Source organism: Oxyura jamaicensis, chromosome Z (assembly GCF_011077185.1).
Source record: "Oxyura jamaicensis isolate SHBP4307 breed ruddy duck chromosome Z, BPBGC_Ojam_1.0, whole genome shotgun sequence".
Lineage (NCBI taxonomy): Eukaryota > Metazoa > Chordata > Aves > Anseriformes > Anatidae > Oxyura > Oxyura jamaicensis.
Window position 1 is genome coordinate 22445942 of NC_048926.1, and position 21239 is coordinate 22467180.

At 37.8% G+C, this 21239-nt stretch overlaps 1 protein-coding gene across 1 annotated transcript in view; it reads left to right on the top strand.

Moving 5' to 3' along the window:
• CWC27 (CWC27 spliceosome associated cyclophilin) overlaps positions 1–17883 on the top strand; it is a 126346-nt gene extending 108463 nt beyond the window's left edge. Inside the window, exon 14 of the mRNA XM_035309109.1 lies at positions 14585–17883. Coding sequence (XP_035165000.1) covers positions 14585–14747 — 163 coding nt within the window. The 3' untranslated portion in view covers positions 14748–17883. The remainder of the gene's footprint in view (positions 1–14584) is intronic.
• Positions 17884–21239: the final 3356 nt, after the last annotated feature.

Genomic DNA, 21239 nt, shown 5'->3' on the forward strand with positions numbered 1-21239 from the left:
AAAAATACGTATAGTAACTGTATCCAAATCCAACTATGCACCCAGGAAGAAATACTAGAAAGTTTGTAATGCTGTCTATGTATTCTTAAAGTTGCCACAGATACTGCACTGACAGACAGTGATACATAATCTCCCTGACAGAAAGGTAGCTGATTTGGGGCTATTGTACTTTCAGCTCTAGGGTTCTTTTAGGATTCTAGCTTGTCATTCCTGTTAGGAAATGTATGAGTCAATTTAAAGATGGTTCACTCCACTTTGTTATCTGTTTCCAAGAAGGGTAGGATTAGACCTGCTGCTGCTAAGAAGTGAAATATTTTCCCAGATAACTCATCCTTCTAAGAAATGTCTGTTTATTCTTGTTATCAAAAATATTGCTGTTCAGTTGGTAAGAAGCCACCAAGAATACTGATTAATCATAGAGTTAACATCAGAAAAGGGCCAGAAGGGGACCTCCAAACGTAATATAATTACACTGTTTCCATAACCCAATGGATGATGTATCTGCAGTGCACTTTTCTTACTGTTAGTCATTTATTCACTGGAAGTCCAATGACAGAGACTCCCCAGGCAATCTCTTGTGGTGTTTAAATGTTCCTACTGGTATGGAGTATTTGTATGTAATCCACTCTTCCTTGTGATATGAGTGGATTCTAGAAAACTGTTCACTGTCTCTGTTTCAAGATGCTTTTAGCACACTTGAAAATAATCACAAGCTCATCTCTTTCAGTTGGACAAAAGAAGAAAACTTTTTAGTCTTTCTGCAGAGATTATTCTTTCTCAGTTTGTGATCATTCTTCCTGAGTGGTTCATCCCTCTTTCAAAGCACGAAATTCAGGACTAGATACAAGTCTTTGTCAGTGTTGAGTGAAAATATCACTTTATTTGTCATTGTTTCTTTTATGCCTGGTTTCCAATCCATTTCAAGCCACAGATCTTTTTCTGCTGAATGGTTACCTAATCTGTCTCTGTCCTGTACCCATCCTGTTAATTGTCCTTATTGAAATTCAGCCATTGCTATTTCTGAATTTTATCCTATTTTTCATACTATAACTAGTTTGTCAAAATCACGTAAATTCAATACACTCCAATAAAGTTTAAGAGATTCATAGAATCATTAAGGTTGGAAAAGACATTCAGGATCATCTGGCCCAACCAACCCCCTACCACCAATATCACCCACTAAACCATGTCCCTAAGCATCATGTCCAAACTTCCCTTAAACACCCCCAGGGACAGTGACTCCACCACCTCCCTGGGCAACCTATTCCAATTCCTGACTACTCCTTCTGAGAAGAAACTTCCCCTAATTTCCAACCTGAGTCTCCCCTGCTGCAACTTGAGGCCATTCCCTCTAGTCCTAGCACTAGTTATCTGCAAGAAGAGGCCGACCCCCAGCTCCCCACACCTTCCTTTCAGGTAGTTGTAGAGAGCAATAAGGTCTCCCCTGAGCGTTCTTTTCTCCAGACTAAACAACCCCAGTTCCCTCAGCTGCTCCCCATAGGACTTGTGTTCCAGGCCCTTCACCAGCTTTGTAGCCCTTCTCTGGACACCCTCCAGGGCCTCGATGTCCTTCTTGTAGTGAGGGGCCCAAAACTGAACACAGCACTTGAGGTGTGGCCTCACCAGAGCAGAGTACAAGGGGACGATCACATCCCTGGTCCTGCTGGCTACACTATTGCTGACACAAGCCAGGATGCCTTTGGCCTTCTTGGCCACCTGGGCACACTGGTGGCTCATGTTCAGGCAACCAGAGCCCTTTCCTCTGCACAGCTTTCCAGCCGCTCTGCCCCACACCTGTAGCATGGGGTTGTTGTGACCAAAGTGTAGTACTAGGCACTTAGCCATGTTGAACCTCATCCCATTGGCTTCTGCCCATCAAGACCCTTCTTCAAGACCCTTCTTTTCAAGACCCTTCTTCACAAAACTTCATATTGCACATGCATTCTATAAACACATTATTTTCTGTTCTCATGAGAGTTTAACAATTTCAGAGTTGGTGGAACTTTCTGTAGAAAACAACCCACCATCTTCTCTCTTTAATGTTCACCTGTTTGCCACATGGGCTTACCATGTATCTGTGAAGGTTCCCAACTGTTTGTGCATTCTCACAGATAAAATGCATGAGAAGTTTTATGAACAAGCTCTTGTAGCATTCTTGAATATACAGCTTAGTAAACGTAAAACTCAGAATGAACAGCACTCCATAAAACATCCATAAATATATATTTATGTATATCATACACTAAACCTATCAAAAATTTTGTATTTCCTGGGTGAAATCTAAGGTGTTGGATGTGAACTTGATATTTCAGAGAAAGAGATCAGCTTTTTCTTTCCACATGGAACACCGTTACAGCTGTAACTATAAGAAACTAATGTAAATGAGGCAGTCATTTACGTATTTTGGGGATGAAGTCTAGGCTCTGAAATTTACTCTTTTCTTTTGATATAGCTAAAAATAACTAATAACTAAATAAATCTGTTCAGCTTTCAGATATACTGTGGGACAAGAAAGAATAAACAAGGTGGGAATTTGGAAAAAAATGATGTTTTTTCACATTTTTTCAGTTTAAAAATATTGTATGCTTAGTTACCTTTGTTGAGTGTGAACTTAGTGAAGAACTTAGATCAACTGATGTTCACTTGATCATTAATTTCATTGTTACTCTAAATGTTACTTAATTTAAGGGATAGGAAAAAAAGGAATATTTTTAAATCACAGTGAGTAAGTTAATGCTTAAAAATACTTTTTCAAGTTACAGTGAAAAAGGATATTGTGAAAATTATGTGAGTAAAGGTCTTGCATTTCAAACAAGGTATTCAATATTTTTTGCTTTATAGTGTTTCATATGCAGGTTTAAATAGTGATGTTGGCTTGGCCATTGACAGTTATTTGTGACAAACCTCATTTAAGATAGTAAAGACTAAAAATGAATTTAATGGAACTGTTCGCTTAAACAGACTGTTTAAAATCTTGTGGCTCTTAGTGGGCTTTCAAAGATACCTCCTTGGTCACAAAATGCTATTTTGATTTGCACAGTGCAAATCAAATGCTATTCATAAATCTGATCACCTGATTATAGGCAAGAATAAAGGGCAGGGGTCTGTTTAATTTTTTTATTACTGCATCTTTGGACAAAAATCTCAGTGAACTCACTGAAGGTCAGTGCTAACCATTTAAAGTGCAGCCTGGTTTATACACATCAAATCCTATAACCTTTTCCCAGTTCTGAATTTCACAAAACCACCCCTGATGCCAGTTAAATGTTTCAACAACATTGGGTGCTAATGTTAAGCTCTTTCTGCCAGGACATTCACTGCAATTTGACTGTAAATTTTTTTAGCCGGTTTGTACAGAAACTTTTTTTTTTTTTTTTGTACAGAAACTGTTTTACTCCAGAACAAACAAACAAAACCTGTACATTCAGTAGAGGCATTCTCTATCCAGAATCAATAGTTATGTCCTTTACTTCAGAAATGTTTTCATTTATAGTACAAGGAAAAATTCTCTCAGAATATTTAACACTGGTTTTGAGAAATCTGTTAAAATCAGGAGTAGGAATACAGTATTTCATTTCTTTCATACTCTTCCAGTAAAAGGTTTTGTATCTGAGAGAGATTTGTGTCTAAAAAAAAAAAAAGTATCAAGACATCACCTCTCCAATGTCTGCTGTAGAGAGTAGGCTAGAATTGGTTTGGTTTGGTTTCCTTTTTTCATCAAAATAGGAATTTCAGAATCAGGAAAATGTTGAAGCCAGCCGGACTGTTTTTATATTACAAAATTTCATTTGTATTAAGAACTAAATCAATGATGCACACTGTTAATATCTACTCCACATAGATCTGTTAATGTCTTCCACATTTTATTTCCAGTACTTCTTATTTTATACATCTGCTATTAAACTTTGCATTGTGAAATCCTTCTGGATAAACACCTAAAAAAAATGGTTACATGTCATAAAACCTAACCTTTTTATATGTATTTTCTAGAATGCTGTCTCTTTCTTTGCCATAATACCTTACAGATGATTATGAAATATGGCTTCCTCAAGATTAGCACCAGTCTCTGCAGATTCAGCTGCAGAAGCTTAACTGTGACAAACACAGTAAGCTCCTGAAAACTAAGCAGCAGTCTTTTTCACATGCCGATGCTAGCTTGGGGAACGAAAGAAAAAGTGCTGCTGTAATTTATGCCAGTGAGGCACAAAGATGGATTAAAGCCATGTTAGCTCCCCTCCTCCCATCCAGATTTGAGCCAACGTTCCTCCACTAGTCTGGAAAAACTGGCTCTATGTAGGGGCTCTCCTGCTAAGGCCATTGATTCACTCAACTATATTTAAGAAAAAAAAAAAAAAAAGTTGACAAAATACTTGATTGTTACAAAGAATAAGCGCATGCCAGAGGTCTGTATTAGAAACACATTGGAAAGAGGGGTTTCTTTTCTGTTTAGAAAAAGATTAGTGTTTGTTTGGTGTTTAGCATTGTCAGTAACTTTTAAAGGGAGAAAGAAAAAAATCCTCCTGCTCTAAATCGTTTTTCTCCAATTTTCTCTCCAACTTCTTCACCCCTCTACTGCTAGAATGTGGTCAAACCTTGGTATGTAAATGCTAGCTGCTAGCCCACTGCTGAACAGTCAGTAATTTTGTATTAACAAATTGTTCTTCTGTTAAAGTTATATATTTATTGCTTCTAGCTGTTTAGCATGCCTGAGAAACTCAGGGCCTTTGGGGTGGGTTTTTTGTTTGTTTATTTTTTGTTAATTCCTCCATGTCTTAAGTTTATTTGGACTAGGCATCTGGGCCTGGAATCGACTACTGTTTGACTTAAATTCAGAGATGATCCATGCTTTACTCAAGGGATATCTAGTATTTCATTTACTGTCTGGAAACCTTACATTTTATTTATTGCCAGCAAACCTAGTGAAGAAGGAAGAAATACTCTTCTAACTCTTTAATAGCCTAGCTTAAGCTTCCTGAATATTTACACACCTTTATAATCACCCCAACTTCATCTCGTTCAACGACATGATTAAATCGTGTGGATTTGGACATATTCAGAATGGGAAGAGGGAGGACAAAAGAGAAGGGAGGGCATCCAGAAAATGTTGAATGTTAAGTTATGAAAATCAGAATATTCTTGTGTTAGATACACTCTTCTCTCTTTCCCCTCCCTCCTACGTTGTGCTCTGGTGATACAATACTGCCTGACTGTTTGTGTTAACCTGGGGAGGCAATTTCCCGACTTCTAGAGTATCAGATACTGTACAAGCAACTGCCAGAGACAGGATGCTAGACTGGATGGATCATTGGTCAGTTCCGGTATGGCGGTTCCCATGTCCTTATAGTAAAAGCTGTGTAAAGTTTTTCTATGCTGGTACACTGTCTGGAACAACATCTGGAATTTGCATTACTGTCTCCCATACCAACCTACTCTACCACGAGCAGTTGTCTATTTAAAAGCACCCAGCTTGTTTCATCAAACTACTTAATATTTTTGTGAAGGGGATAAAGATGTACTGTAAATATTCTATATAGAAATTTTTACCAAATAGATAGGAAATAATAACTGGATAATTGATTTTTTTTGTAGAAAAAATGCTTAAAATCAGAATGGTTTTACATATTTCTAATTATTTCTAACCATGAGAAAGCCAATCCATTTTTCCCCCAGTGATTTTATTATCTTTTGAATTGGATTATCTTTCTTGTAGAAGGCTACTTACAATTAAATCCTCTTTCAAGAGAAAAAAAATGCTTGGCAACATCTTGAACAATGGAAAAGGATGCTCCATTACATTAGTTTTTATTAAGAATTGCTTACTTTGTTGGTAGCTTTGCAAATACTGAAGGGTTGTTGTTTTTTTTTTTTATTTTATAACTTGGATATCCCATACTTAGTGAAACTACTGCTTTTTTATTGTTTTCACAGTGAATGTTTTGGGCAAAAAATGAGGATGTAGCATTTGAATATTATCTCAAGAAAATGGTATGTTAGAAATACCTGCAAAAGTTCCATTTTATTTTATGTGGTAGGCCTAAACAGAAGAGTACAGTCTGACTTTGTAGAATGTGTTTATTTATTTATAATATTTGTAAATTATATTTTTGTCAGTTTTGCTTGCTTAGAATTGAGGAGATTGTGCAATAACAGCAATAGTATGTCACCTCCATTGTTAACATCTGAGTGCTGAAATACTGGAGGCAAGTAGTACTCCATTGATACAAAAGTTAGAAAATGTTCCTTTCAGGTCTTTCAGAAATGACATTAACCTCAAAATAGCTTGGAGGGTGGGAGTTATGAGTGGTATTTATAACAGTGGTAAAAAATGAGTATTGTATTGATCTTAAATTTCAGTCTAAATTCAGTCTGATTTCAGTTTAAAATCTGTGAAATTAGATATGAATATCAATACTATATATATGAATGGTAGTATAGTGCTTAGTGGTGCGGAGTCTACTTGGAGGCCAGTAGCTTAACAGTGTCCCCCAGGGACCAGTACTGGGTCCAGTGTTGTTCAACTTAGTCCTCAACGACCTGGATGATGGAGCAGAGTGCTCCCTCAGCAAGTTTGCTGACAAAACAAAGCTGGGAGGAGTGACTGATAGCCCAGAGGGCTGTGCTGCCATTCAGAGGGACCTCAACTGGGTGGAGGGTAGGACTGAGAGGAACTTCATGAAGTTCAACAAGGGCAAGTGCAGGGTCCTGCACCTCAGGAAGAATAACCCCAAGCACCAGCACAGGCTGGGGGGTGTCCTGCTGGAGACCAGCTCTGCAGAGAGGGACCTGGGAGTCCTGGTGGACCAGCACTGTGCCCTTGTGGCCAAAAAGGCCAACAGTATCCTGGGCTGCATTCGGAAGAGTGTTGCCAGTAGGTCAAGGGAGGTGATCAACCCCCCCTGTTCACCCCTGGTGAGGCCACACCTGGAGTGCTGTGTCCAGTTCTGGGCTCCCCAGCACAAGAGGGACATGGAGCTACTGGAGTGAGTCCAGAGGAGGGCTACTAATATGGTGAGGGGACTGGAGCACCTGTTGTACGAGGACAGGCTGGGAGAGCTGGGCCTGCTTAGCCTAGAAAAGACTGAGGAGATACCTCAACAATGTGTATAAATATTTGCGGTGAAGGTGTTGAGAGGATGGAGCCAGTCTGTTTTCAGTTTTGCCCAGCAACAGGACGAGAAGCAATGGGCACAAACGGAAGCACAGGAGGTTTCCACTGAATATGAGAGGGCATTTCTGTACTGTGAGGATGACAGAGCACCTGAACAGGTTGCACAGAGAGGTTGTAGTCTCCTTCTCTGGAGACATTCAAAACCCGCCTGAATGTCATCCTGCACAACACGCTCTAGGTGATCCTGCTCGGCAGGGGGGTTGGACTGGATGATCTTCAGAGGTCCCTTCCAACCTTGGCCATTCTGTGTGATTCTGTGATTCTGTATATACATGGTGTATATATATACCATATATGTATATTTGGAAGGGTATATATATGTGTATATGGTTTATACATATACCATATATGTTATATACAAATATCTATACCATATTCATAGAATCACCTAGGTTGGAAAAGACTTCTAAGATTATCAAGTCCAACTGTAAACCAAACACTGCCAAGTTTACAACTAAAGCGTGTCCCTGAAACATTAGTTCAAATCTAATAGAAATTGATTGAAACAATCTTATCTTGATACATAATTAAATACTTGTGAAATCAACTTAAATATAGCAAATATCTTTATTTATAGCAATATTTTTCTCAATGCTTTTCTATTCATTTTTTAATAATTTTTTTATATTAGTATCTTCAGTAGAATAACCCATTGTGTGAATCTGGATAGATCTGACTACCAAATCTTGCTAGAGAAACAAGATTTGAGAAACTGAAGATTTTATGAAGGCACAAAAAGCTTGAGGAACACGTCATCTGTTTTTTGGGATGGTCTTTTGGGGATCCAGAAGTTGGACTCGATTCTCATGGGTCCCTTCCTACTTGGACATTCTATGATTCTATGACAAGTGATCTGATTATTTGTGAAAAGAAATGAGCAGAGAGGAACAGAGGAATGTGGAACTGTGGAAACAAGCAGTGAAACAAGGAGAATTCAAATCTGTTAGTGGTGACAATCACAGCAGAATCCTGGTGACCAGAGGTTTTTACTGGGAGGCATTGTAAGCTTTTTTGAAGTGAAACGAAACCAGGTTAGGCAAACTAGGTCCCAAGTGGAACAGTATGTGTGATACAGTGGAAGGCTAAGTATGAAGTGCTACAGAAGGGTAGGGGCTTTCATAGATAATTTAGCACAGCTCAGACACTGTGAATTAATGAGAAAAAGACATACTCATGGAAGCTTGTTTCTTACACACCTTTTTTGTAATAGCATTGGCTGTGTGAAACATTGAGAATTAAAGAGAAGAATCTGTGTTTGAAACTGTTTCTATAGCACTACTTAAATTGTTAACACCCTTTAAGAATCAGAACCTACTTCAAGTACTTGGGGAAAAAACTTCCTTTCATAATCAGTAGGAGGGAGGAATTTTCATTACAGAATTCCTTTACATGAAAAGAGGGATGATGGGTTAATCTCTTATACTAAAATAACAAAGCTGGATAGTGAGATAGGACAGAAAAACTAAGAACTTGCCTGCAAGATTTGTGTTACACAAAGCACTTAAGGGTGGTTGCAGGTTTCATTAGACATACATGTATTTTCTCTGTCCTGCTGGACTATGTTTCCAAAATTATTTGTAAAGCTCTTGGACACTGTTATGCAAGGAGTGGTGACAGCAGGCTAAGCCAAAAAGCTTGTTTTGATTGTAGCATCTCAGTTCTGAAAAAGTGAAAAGCAGTTTAGATTTTAAGTTCTTTCCTCTTTTACAATTCTGATTGTTTTATGTTTTTAACCATAACTGGTTTTGTCCTGTTCTCTTGTTCTCTTGCCTTGGTTTAAAGTTTTTGCTTGTCAGCGTTTAATTGACATTTTTCTTCATTTTATTTACATTTTGGTCAGTCTCTTTTTCTCTGTTTTTGTTTCTCATTCCTATCCTTTTTTTTTTATTATTATTCTTTACCTTCCTTGGTTTATTTTTCTTTTTGGTCTCTGTTTCTCAACTGTCTCTCTTCCTACGCCACCCACTACTTTGCTAGAAGTGAAAAGAGTGCCAGTGAGTTCATTGTTCCAGAATATCTAACAAGTTTTTACCTTGGGAGCAAGGTCTCATTTGCTTTGATTTCTGCATTCACTAATCTGTTTTCTCATCTGTTCACATGAACTACATTTCTATCCACTGCCTATGTATCAAGAAATTGATGGGAGGAAAGTTTTACAATATTTCCTAAATTAATGTTTATGGTTTAACAAACACATTTACAATATTTGAAGGAAAATGTAAGTTGCAAATAGAGTATAATGTAAGGGAAGGTTGACTATTTTTTTTTCTAAGCATATGGAACATTGGTCATAATTGAGAAAAGTAGGTAACATGTTACCCGTAGGTGATGTTGAAGTCAGAAATGGTAAGACTGATAATTATGGACTACAGCAGTAAAATAATTAATATTTACAATTTGAAAGGTCTGGCTAAGAACTTTATCCTAACTGAAAGAACATTCCTTTCAACTAAAAGCTAATCGACTGCAATTGTTTCCAACACTCCCACTTCCAAGCTAAGATAACATTCTGTGTGCTGCTCTTATAGGCTCCACCAAGAGCCATCTCTCCACATGGTCACACGTTCACAGTTCGATTCCTTCTTAGAACTGTGGCAGCTAGCAAGCTAATTAAGGAGCTGATCCCTCCCAGGGACAGGTACTTGGCTTTGTTAACATACGAGTGATCCTCTGGAGTCCAAAGACGGGCACCTGGCTTTTTTAACATTTAAATGATTATTTTTATAGTAATGGAATTGGTTGTTTAATTAATTTAATCTGCATTTAGAAGCAATGTGTAATTTTTTCTTGTGTTACGTATACCAGTTTAGATGTACTATAAGTAGTGCATTTTACGTAACACACAGTTCTGCATCTGAAAAGTGAAAAGCTATGCATTTCTTTTCTCAGTGCCTGTCGACTGCAGAAACAAAACATCTGTCACCAGCTGCCATGCTTTTTGCAGGTATCTCCAAATGAGCCCTGGCTGGAACTGCTTGAGAACTTAACTGCCTCTCTGCCAAAGCTACTGGCTACTGTCTCCATAGCAGAGTTGGCAGAATTTAACATTTGCCCACACCTGTTGATGATTTGCTGTAAAGTCCAGCTGCTTAAAATGCTGGCATAGGTAAGAAAATGTCCCAGGCTCTCCACTAAAGTGGAGAGGTGTCAGAGGGAGTGGCTGAGGTGTCAGAGGGAGTGCCATGTATAGTAAGTTGTACAAGGAAGGTGGGCTGGTAACAGCCAACAGCAATGTCACATTGATAGACAAGTGCAAAATTAAGCAATGTGGCATTGAGTTTTCATTCAGTTAGTGTAAAAGTCGCTGATTCATGGAGTGCATTATACATGAAGATCAGAGATTCATCACTAGTGCAAAAGCAGTTATAGGGCTTTCTTGCTACTGCTGATATTGAAAATGTTTCAGTTCACTGATTGCCTGTTTGGTTTCTCCCAAAGTGCAGTTATGGAAAGGTCAGAGCTGTTTTGATACCAGATTTCTGCTTATGCTACACTTAACATGACTGCCACCTGTCAGCAGCTCACATATGCTTCAGATCCAGTGCATGGCTCACACATCTCAAAATCTGTGTATCATATCTTTTCTTACAAGTACCATCTCACTATAGTAGTTCAAAAGAACATGTTCCATCTCCTGAATAAACTGGTTGAGCCTGCCTGGAGAGCACCATGTAGGTGCCCAGTTGGCAAGTACAGTTTTGTCTGTGCTAGGCTATTGGACACACAGATTAATCGTACCGTAATAGTTCTTGAGTGTTTTCTAGTCTGCTGAAGTGGTTCGTTTTTAGCCTTGGTTGCAGCCAACATTCTCCCACTTGTTACCTCCCAGAAAGCAATCAAACTGATCACTAAGGTAATGTGTTAGTTACAGCAGTTGAAGGACATCTAGGAGCTAGTCTGCTACTAACTGTGGAGTAGTCTTGTTTGCCAGCTGTTGCAGAAATCATCTGAGAATGAGGCTAGGAGTGTATCTGTGTACCTTTTGAAATCTGTGCTGTCGATGACACAAGCTTAAATGTGTTTGGGTATTTCAGTCTAATGTACCAAGACATCACATTTTTGGAGTGCAGAAGAAAGCCAGGTACTGAATGCCATTTGAGCATTGAAACCCTGAAATGAAGAGTTGCAGAGAGCGGTATAGATGCTGCCCCAGTACATGGTATAGAGCAATGCTTAAACTGTATGATGCTGTTGTCTGGCCAGGGTAAAAATTAAACCTGTCCAATAATAAATGCAGGCTAAGATAGCCAGCTCCAATTTGCTACACTCTTAATAAAAGAGGTTAAATAAATGAATTTGTGTTGATTTTTTCTTCTAAAGAAAGTCAACAGTTTGCACATCTAGGTACTTTAAGCTTAGAATCATCAGTTTTGGTAAGCTTTTTTATTCAAACTATTTTTGAACAAAAAAAATACTAAGCTGCAAAACTTTGTTATTTGAGTTTAGTTTAAGATAAATTACACCTTTCATCCTTTACATTTTGAAGAAAAAATGTATTTTAAAGTAGTATGTCCTAACCAGTGTGTAAGATGAACTATCAACAGCTGGTGATAAGCACAAGTTGGATGGTAGGGGTCCCAAAGTGCAGAGATGAAGTTAGAGTTTTCATCACAGTGACTGCAGAAGCACAACTGAGCAGGCTGAACTCAAGCATGAGGTCGGGAAGAGAGCTATAAACCGAACAAGGAAGACTCTTAGGCAACATGTATGTGTGGACTTGTAGCCCAAATGCAGCAATTAGTAACTTATGCAAGTGCAAGCTTTAGTTGGAGTAACTTGAGTAGGATTACTTTAAATTCAAATAATTAATTTAGAACTAATTACTAAATACGTCCCATGTTTCTGGAAAAAAAAAATAGTTTGAGGTATTATTTAGCATTTATATTTCTGCAAACAAAATATGTATGCCTGTGAAGATGTGTTTTGTAAAAATAAGCTAAAGCTCACATCAGAAAAATATTTTTGAAAATCTTCAGCATGGTCTTGTGTTTATTTTGCTGTACCTATGATATATTGCATCTGAAATTCTTTCAGGGATTATCAGAAAAACCGCTTCATATTGACTTATTTTTAATCACAGCTGGGAACACTTCAGTGGAAAGCTATGAATAGGAGTCAGAGACTATGAACTTCTTTCAGCTCTTGGAAAGGAGTGAATGTTGCATAGTCTATATCTTTTGCATCTGATTTCCAAACTACCTGGCATACAGTATGGTCTCTTCCAAGAATTAGAGATGTATTTATTTTTAATTCCTATTAGTTGTATCGTACAAGTGTGCTATGTCATTGTTTGAAAACCCAAGCTGATGAAATGGTAAAGTGAGAGTACACACCTAAATGTATTAATTAACATCCTCTGAAACCACTTGCTGAGGAATGACCCCATCTCTTTGGAAATGTATTTTAATTCAGTCTAGGATAGTGTGATTTGGTGTATATATATATATATATATATTTATGTGCATCTTTTATAAGTTGAGAAGAAATATGACAAATGCAGAAAGCATGTTAACTAAAATAAATTACTTCAGTCCCTCCAATGTGAGACAATGTTTTTATAATTAAACTACAAATGCGCAATCATGAGTCACTCTGACCGTACATTATGTTACTCTGAATTGTAGATATGACTAATAAAATAAGTTTTGGTGTTACTAGTACAAACAGGGTTATAAACTGCTGAAGTTCAACTCTTAGTATTTTCAGAGGAGACGGTAATACACAGGCACAGCCTCAGTGCTGTTCAGTGAGACATTTATGGAGCTCTCATGTCAAGAATCAATTGTGTTGAAAAATCTGAATTATTGTTATTATGATTTTTCCAAAACATTCACACTCCTGTAGTCTGTAGCTTTGAATTTTGTCTGATTTTTGTCTGAATTCTTTAGTAGTACAATATTGTAATCTACAATAACTGATTTGGTTCTCCTCTCTTCCTTTATACATGAAAATCTGTACTAAAGCTCTTTGAAAAACCTGTTTAATTTAGGACCTCTTACATGTTGTGGGGGTCTGGTAATAATTCATCAGCAACAGAATTTTTATTCTGATAATGATTTGTTACTTGTGGATTTTCTATTTCACAAAGGCTGTACCAATATCTAATTCTGATATGCTTATATTCACTTCAGTATCGTTGTTGTTATTTTTAGTTATCCCATCAAAGTCAAAGAAATTTTTATAAATGATTAATACAAAATCCAAACTTCAGTGTTGTTTTGTTTTTGCCTGGGCAAGTTTTTATGCACTGAAAAATCATAAATTCAGTTGGGGGGGGGGTTAATTGCTCAAATTAATTTTAAATTTGTTATCCTGCCCCTGGTTCATAAATAGCAGCTTTGGTATGATTGTAATCTGAGGTCTTAGTTGAGTGGGTTTTTAATTTAAAATAGTACAGCTGTGGTCAAAAGTGTTAATTTTATAGCCAAGTTTTGATACTTAAAACCACATCCCATGATACACAAAAGTAGCTAGGTTGTCAGTAAAGATCAAGAGGTTTACAGTCGGTCAGCTTGTTATGAGCATCTGTAGTGTGATTTTCTTCTTTTCCCTTCGCCTCTCTTTGTCTTCAGGTAGAGCAAATGATTTCTGTCTTTGTTTAAGATTTTGTCCAACCTAAACTTGCATTTTTCTAACATCTTCCATATTAATTCCCACTTCAGTGAGACCTACTAATAAGGCCAAAGATGATCATCTTGAGGCTTTCCTGGCACTGAATACTGCTAACAAACAGATTATTTTGACTCCAGATTATGGTGGTATGGTCAGACTACTGGGAATTTGCTGACAAGGGAAAATATCTAATGGGGAAGACTTCTAATCAACAGTAAAAATAAATAAATAAATAAATAAATAAAATAAAATAAAATAAAATAAAATAAAATAAAAATCATTAGTTTAGTCTGCTACTCAAAAAAATAAAAACCATGATCTGAATTAATTTAAGATGGAATAGTAGGACTTAAAGCATTCCCTTGTTGATCTTCTGTGTACCTACTTTAAGCGTTTTCCATGCAAGCTCTTCCTTTTGCATAACTGTAGTGGTGAAAGGAAGTCCAAAGTGACTAATAGGAAAAGTTGAGAAACACTCCCTGTTCCTGGGAAAATTATTCAGTACATTTGGGAAGATAGAAAAAGACGAGACAAGACAGTTCAGTGCCTGAAATAAAATCCACCAGAACAAACTCTAGCTGTATTTTTCAAAATGGGTTTTCACAAAAGTGGTTTTCCTGTAATATTACAGTTTACTGATGGAAGGGGAAAAAAAGAAAAAAAGAAAAAAGAAAACATGGATCTTTTTTCTATACAAAAATAAATAAATCATGGGTACTCAAATCTTGCCATGTGTATCATAATTGCAAATCATAACTTTATGTTCTTTCACTGTATTTGAGCCATGTTATACTTGTTTTGTAGGATGTCGCATGTACTTCAGTTTGAAGATAGAAGCAGAAAGGTGAAAGATGCAAGCATGCAGGATGAAGACACTTTTGAGATCTATGACCCACGGAATCCTGTAACTAAGAGGAGAAGAGAAGAAAGCAAGAAGATAATGAGAGAAAAAAAGGAAAGGAGATAAAATGTATGTAATCCTAGCCAGAGCTGCCTTGAAAAGTGACTGCAATAAAGCACTGGCTCTTTTGTAAGCTGTAGCTCCTAAAAATATCACTTGACAAGTGTGAAAAGGAATCTCTCAAGAACCTGTTGTGTGGTTTTGAATCTGAGCTATCTTTTGTTTCTTAAGTTGTGCAGTAAACTGCTCTCAGTGCATTCATTATCCAAGCTTGCTAAAGTTTTTTATGTACTTAATAAAACAGCTGACTTCAGTTTGATCTGCACTTTAATTATGATAGTCACCATCATAATCAAAAAGTTTTCGATATAATGAATGAGAATTTGTCTCAGTAAGGATGAAGTTAGAAGATGAAAATTCCATCTGTAGGCTTTTGAAATATTCTGAAAGTATAATTTTATTTATTTATATTATTTTTTGAGAAGGCATATAAACATTACAGCAGTAACCACTGACTTCCTGAGCCAGTGTCATTGATTTAAGATGATGCAGTTGCAGGATTGCTTAGAATGTTTCCAGCTTTCTTAAACAAACTAAGTTTGATTTGAGGATTTGGTTAACTTTTCTTACTTCTGAAATACATATTCCATTTCATATCACAGCTTGGGATACACAATTTTTGAGGAGTATTATTTCAGTAACAGTACCACATTAAGCAACCATTATAATAAGCTTAGATTCTCTTTTCGCTAAACTGCTACAATACTAGAAACCTTACATTGGGAGAATTTTCACTGTAAAGTAGCTGGTAATTAAGGTTGCTTTGTTAATTAGTCCAGTACAAAAATGAAAAATCTAATCAATCTCATTAAAAATGTAACCTTGTTTTTAGCAATTTTTTTACCATCTAAAAATGAAAAGCTTTTGAGGTTTCGAGAAGATAACATACTTCCCACAGATTTCCCCCTCCCTCCTCCTCTGGGTGCTAATACCTTTTGCAGAAAATAAGAATTTCCACTGCTACTTCTTTACAGCATTTTCTGATGTCACAGTAAGCTTGGAGAGAGAACATGTGGGCAATAGCTAAAGAAGAGGGACACGAAGTGAGCAAGGTCATTAAAAAGTGTGACCAAAAGAGTGTTTTGTTGATGTTGTTTTTAGAACACATTCAGTAAGGTATGGTGTCTTTATCAAGCTGCCACTGCCAAATTTCTTGATAGGGTCTGAGGTGTGAGGTACATAAACCTGCATTGGTGGGTTAATGTGGCCCAAATGTCAGAGGTTAGATTAATGCACACTATTGCTTTAATGTGCGGTGTAATCTTTGAGATAAAAAGAAAAGTTGGAGGTGTGACATGATATCCTGTATAAAGCTGTCATTATCCTCTTCTTAGGCTGAGTGAATTATACTGTACCATGGTGTAAAGAAGTCAAGAGGGGTTACATTCTTAAACACTGCCATTTACAACCTACTAAGTCAAAGTTATTATTTAATTGTTAAGTCATTTTCTACAAGGCTTTGACCATCTTCCAGGAACATCATATGTCACATGCTATGCTATCTCGATTCATTGCTTTGCTTGTAGAAAAAATGCAAGTTTTAAAATAATTGTTAGAGGAAATTAGCATATCAGATCCCCACTTTGATGGGATGGGGGAAGAGAGGGAGGATGTGTGTATATAAGCATGCATGTTGGCAGAGGAGGTCAGAACAGGGAAAGTGAGGTCTAGATGTAGAAAGAAACTTGAGTGCCAGTTCCAGGCGATGGCTACTGTTGCTGTAATAGGAAAATGTTCTAATTAAATAATATTCCTGTAAGCTGAAGTAGGATGCATGAGGCAATGAACAGACAAGTTGACTAACAACCCATTTAGCTGAATGGTAGTTTTTTTGCCAATTCCTGTGGCAGGTCTGTTTGTACTGTATTTGATAATTCACATTCTTAAACACTATGCAAGCACAGGGTTTTAAAAGTTTAACTCAGGGTTTAGAGCTCCACTCAAGTAGGAAGAGGTCTGAAAAGCTACTCCTTGCAGATGCAGGACTGTGATAACATCGCAAGAAGTAACTTAATGCTGACATCGTCTAGGTAGGTGAAGTGTGTATCGAAAAGTAGTATACTTCTTTTCTAGAGATACTTTACCTTATATTAATGGTACATTTGAAACCAAATGCGTTACCTGTTAAAGTTAATTTTAAGCATTACTGTATTACACTTTGTTATAGAAGAACACAAAGGCCAGCCACAGTGCAAGGATGCATACCCAAGCAGCAGTCTTTCCTGTGTCTAGTGAATATTGCTTCAGGTGTAATGGTCATTTACTGCATTAAGCCCAGGTTCACAGAAGTAAGCTAACAGCCACTGAGACTGGCTATCTGGATGCAAAAGAGAAAAGCCTTTATGAAAGGCAGTGGGTTTTGGTTTCAGTTTTGTTAAATGAGAGATGGGACCAACTTCCCTGGCAGTTTGCATTTTGCTCTGTACCAAACCCATACGTAAGGGTAGAGGTTAAAAACCTTCAATTTTCTTGTGATTATGAATGACAAAATCCATTATAAATCAAACTGAAGCTGAACCTGTTTCAGTTCAACAAGACAATGGGGATTTGTGGTTATTCTTTACCATGTATTTTTGCTTTTATTAATTATATTTGTAACCTTTGAAACTAGTTTGGGAAGCCTACAAGCGAAGCACTCCTAGCTCATCACCATAATGTGCTGCAGGCAAAAACCAACATATTTGGACTATTTGGAGCAAAATAGACAAACCAGGTATGTAGTCTACTATGGCAGTCCCTCAGTAACCTTGCCTCTGAAAGGCAGACTTGTTTCTAGTCACTTACACTACTTTCTCAGATCATCTTTAGCAGGCTGATATTTAATGCAGTCCATCACAAGAAGAACAAATTAACTATGCTGACATCTTCTTGATAGGTGAAATGTGTATTGAAAATTAATATACATCAGTATATTAGCTGATAATAAGGATTTCTCATAGAAAATGTTACAGTGTTTTGGATCTCTGCAATCAGAAAGGATCCTCTGTCATCCACATTGTGTGTCTTTTCAGTCATGGCTGTTATATATATATATACAAGCTGTGTTATCAATACCTCCCTTTCTCCACTTGCAAACTTGCTAGACACCATCTTTATATAACCCCAGATGTACAGAATAAAAGGATAAATTGAGTGCAACAGAGGAATAGACATCTACTTGCTTGCTTTTTATTACCTTCTAGAAGGTGACAGAGTAAGTAATAATGCATACATGTTAAGCACTTCAGGTGTCCTAAAATCACTTAAGGTGGCTGGATTAGCTAGTTCCAAGAGTGGCAGAAGACCTGAAATGGGATCGCTTTATTCTTAAATTCCTGGAATGGAATGGAATGGAATGGAATGGAATGGAATGGAATGGAATGGAATGGAATGGAATGGAACGGAACAGTTCAGTTGGAACAGTGCTTCAAAGGACTGACAGCTCATTTCATTGCCCAGGTAACAACAAAAACCTACAGTACTGGTAGAGATGTTTTCAGCCAGTCTTGGAACCCAAGAACCTAGATCTTGTTCAACCAATTTCATCTCTGCTGTTTTATAAAGATGTCTCATGAGCATACCAAGCCACATTCTCCTTAATTGTGTGCTGTTATTGCAATGCTCCCAGCCCAAATCAGTGCTGCATCATACTGTGCCACTTCCCAGTTGCACACCTGGTACTAAGCCTCACACCCAAGTCTTCTTCCCAGCCCAACATTGGCATTGGAAAACCAGTTTGCCATGCCACTGAAACAGTCTACATTCAGGCTTTTTCTACACTGCAAAGGTAAGGTTCAAAGCCTTTTGCTCCTTTTAGGAAGACTTCATGTGTCAGTGACTTCTCCAGGTCAAGATCAAAGTCTGCACAGAACAATTACCCTGGAGACTTGGGCCCACTTTAAGTTGATGGAGGACAACTAGAAGTGCCAGTCCCTGGATGTTTAATGAAGATATTTGGACTACTTGTGCACTAGGCCACAGTGGTTGGGCATGGAATCTTTTGCAAGTAGAATTCATCCTTAGGGAACACCAGAGAGAAATGCTACAAATAAATTAATTACAGCAAGTTTTGTTTATCATTTCTATGTGATAAAAATATACTATAATATTTATTTCCCAGAAATGTCTAGTTTCTAAACAATAATTGCAAGGATTTTTGGAGTGATACTAGTCTTGAGGGCTAATCAGCTTTGCACGGTATTTCACAATGTTCATTTAATACACTTCTCAGCTAAATTGAAATTTCCATACATTTGCTTTGCTACTAACACAGTGGGTCCATGTCAACAAACAGTAACTCACAGACAAAGGTTATGAGACAAGCAGACCTTCCAGTCCTGCCTACCTTCAGTACAATGTGGCCTCTCATTTCATTAAACTGAATTTAACGGTCCTAAATGAAAATAAAGGGGAGAAAAAAGGTCCTACACCTGCATGCAGGCATTTTGCTGCTGAACCTGAAGTTCTTGTTTCCAGACCAGCTGTATTTCAGGAAGATAATTGTCCTTCTAGGCCACATCTGTTAACAGCAAGATCTTAAAGTACAGCTTAAAGCCTTGCCTCAGGAATCTTGTTGATGGAGCCAACACCTAGTACAATATGCTCTTTCTGCTTTGGAGTGTACTGGGAAAAAAAAAAAAAAAAAAAAAAAAAGAAAATAAATAAATAAATAATAAAAATGAAAGTGGTTTGTTTCTGCCAAATATTCACTACACCTATGCTGTTAGGGGCGTAGTCTACAATGTCACCTTATGTAGTTTTCCCTGCTGGTTTGCAGCGTGAGCAGGTTTGGGAAGAGATTGTTCCCTTGCTGTCTCTTTCCTGCAGTAAAAAGGTGACTGAACTCTAACAGTTAAAAAAACTACACACCAATGTCTGCTTTTGTCTAGAGGACCTCAAGTTTGCAGGAGACGGAGTTATGTTCTGGCAACATAAAAACTAGCCTCAGACAGAATGGATAACTCCAGACTCTGCCTCATTCTGGCAGATTTGTGTGCATCTGTCGTTACTTAAATTATGACAGACAAATTGGGCTGTTAGAAGACGAGGGGACTCCTACATGTTCTTTCTTAGTACAAGATTCTTGCTTATATCTTTCACTAAACAAAACATGAGCTGAAGTATATGTAGCACAGAGGATATAAAGGGAAAAGTGAGAACACATCTCTGTGTTCCTTTTCCTGGTGTAGAGCATTAGACCAACCAGAAGTATCTACCAAATGTCGCCAGTTAAACAAAAGAGGCTCGTCACCTTACACAGATAGCACAAACATTGGAAAGAGATCATGGAATTATAGGATATGCAAGTTGGAAGGGACCCTCAAGAATCATTGAGTCCAACTCCTGGGTCTACAAAGGACCACTCAAAAATAAAAAATAAAAATAAAAAATAAAAAATAAAAAATCACTCTCTTGGTGAAAAACCTTTTGCTGGTATCCAGATTGAAACTCCCCCATCTCAGCTCCTTACTGTTCCCCTCTTGTCCTACCACTGGTCACCAGAGAGCAGAGCTCAGCACCTGCCTCTCTGATCCCCCTTGTGAGGAAGCTGCAGGCCACCATGAGGCTTCCCCTCAGTCTCCTCTTCTCCAGGTTGAACAATTCATTACTTCAGTCACTCCTCCATATCTTCATTTTCATATATGATACCACTGAAGAAGACTGGTCCTAAAACAGAGCCCCAGGGAACCTCACTAGTGACAGGTTGCAATCCCGATGAAACACCATTTACAAGAGCCCTTTGGGCCCAACCCATCACATAATTGTTCACCCATCTTACTATGCTTTTATCTAACTGTATTCTGGTCATTTTGTCCAGAATGACACTGAGAGACAATATCAAAAGCTTTACTGAAATCCAGAAAGAATACATCGACTGTCTTCATTTGGTCAATTAGGTGGGTGATCTTGTTGTAGAACGAAATTAAGCTTTTTAGATAAAATCTTACCCTTGTGAACCCCTGTTGAATCTGACCAATGTCTGCATTGTCCTTTAGGTGTTTTTCAGTAACTACCAGAATAACCTCCATAAGTTTACCAAGCACTGAAGTGAGACTGACAGGCCTGTAATTGCCAGGATCTTCTTTCTTGCCCTTCTTGAAAATTCACAGAATCACAGAATCACAGAATAGTCTAGGTTGGAAGAGACCTCCAAGATCACCGAGTCCAACCTCTGACCTAACACTAACAAGTCCTCCACTAAACCATATCCCTAAGCTCTACATCTAAACGTCTTTTAAAGACCTCCAGGGATGGTGACTCAACCACTTCCCTGGGCAGCCTATTCCAGTGACTAACAACCCATTCAGTAAAGAAGTTCTTCCTAATATCCAACCTAAACCTCCCCTGGCGCAACTTTAGCCCATTTCCCCTCATCCTGTCACCAGGCACATGGGAGAATAGACCAACCCCCACCTCGCTACAGCCTCCCTTTAGGTACCCGTAGAGTGCAATAAGGTCACCCCTGAGCCTCCTCTTCTCCAGGCTGAACAGTCCCAGCTCCCTCAGTCGCTCCTCGTA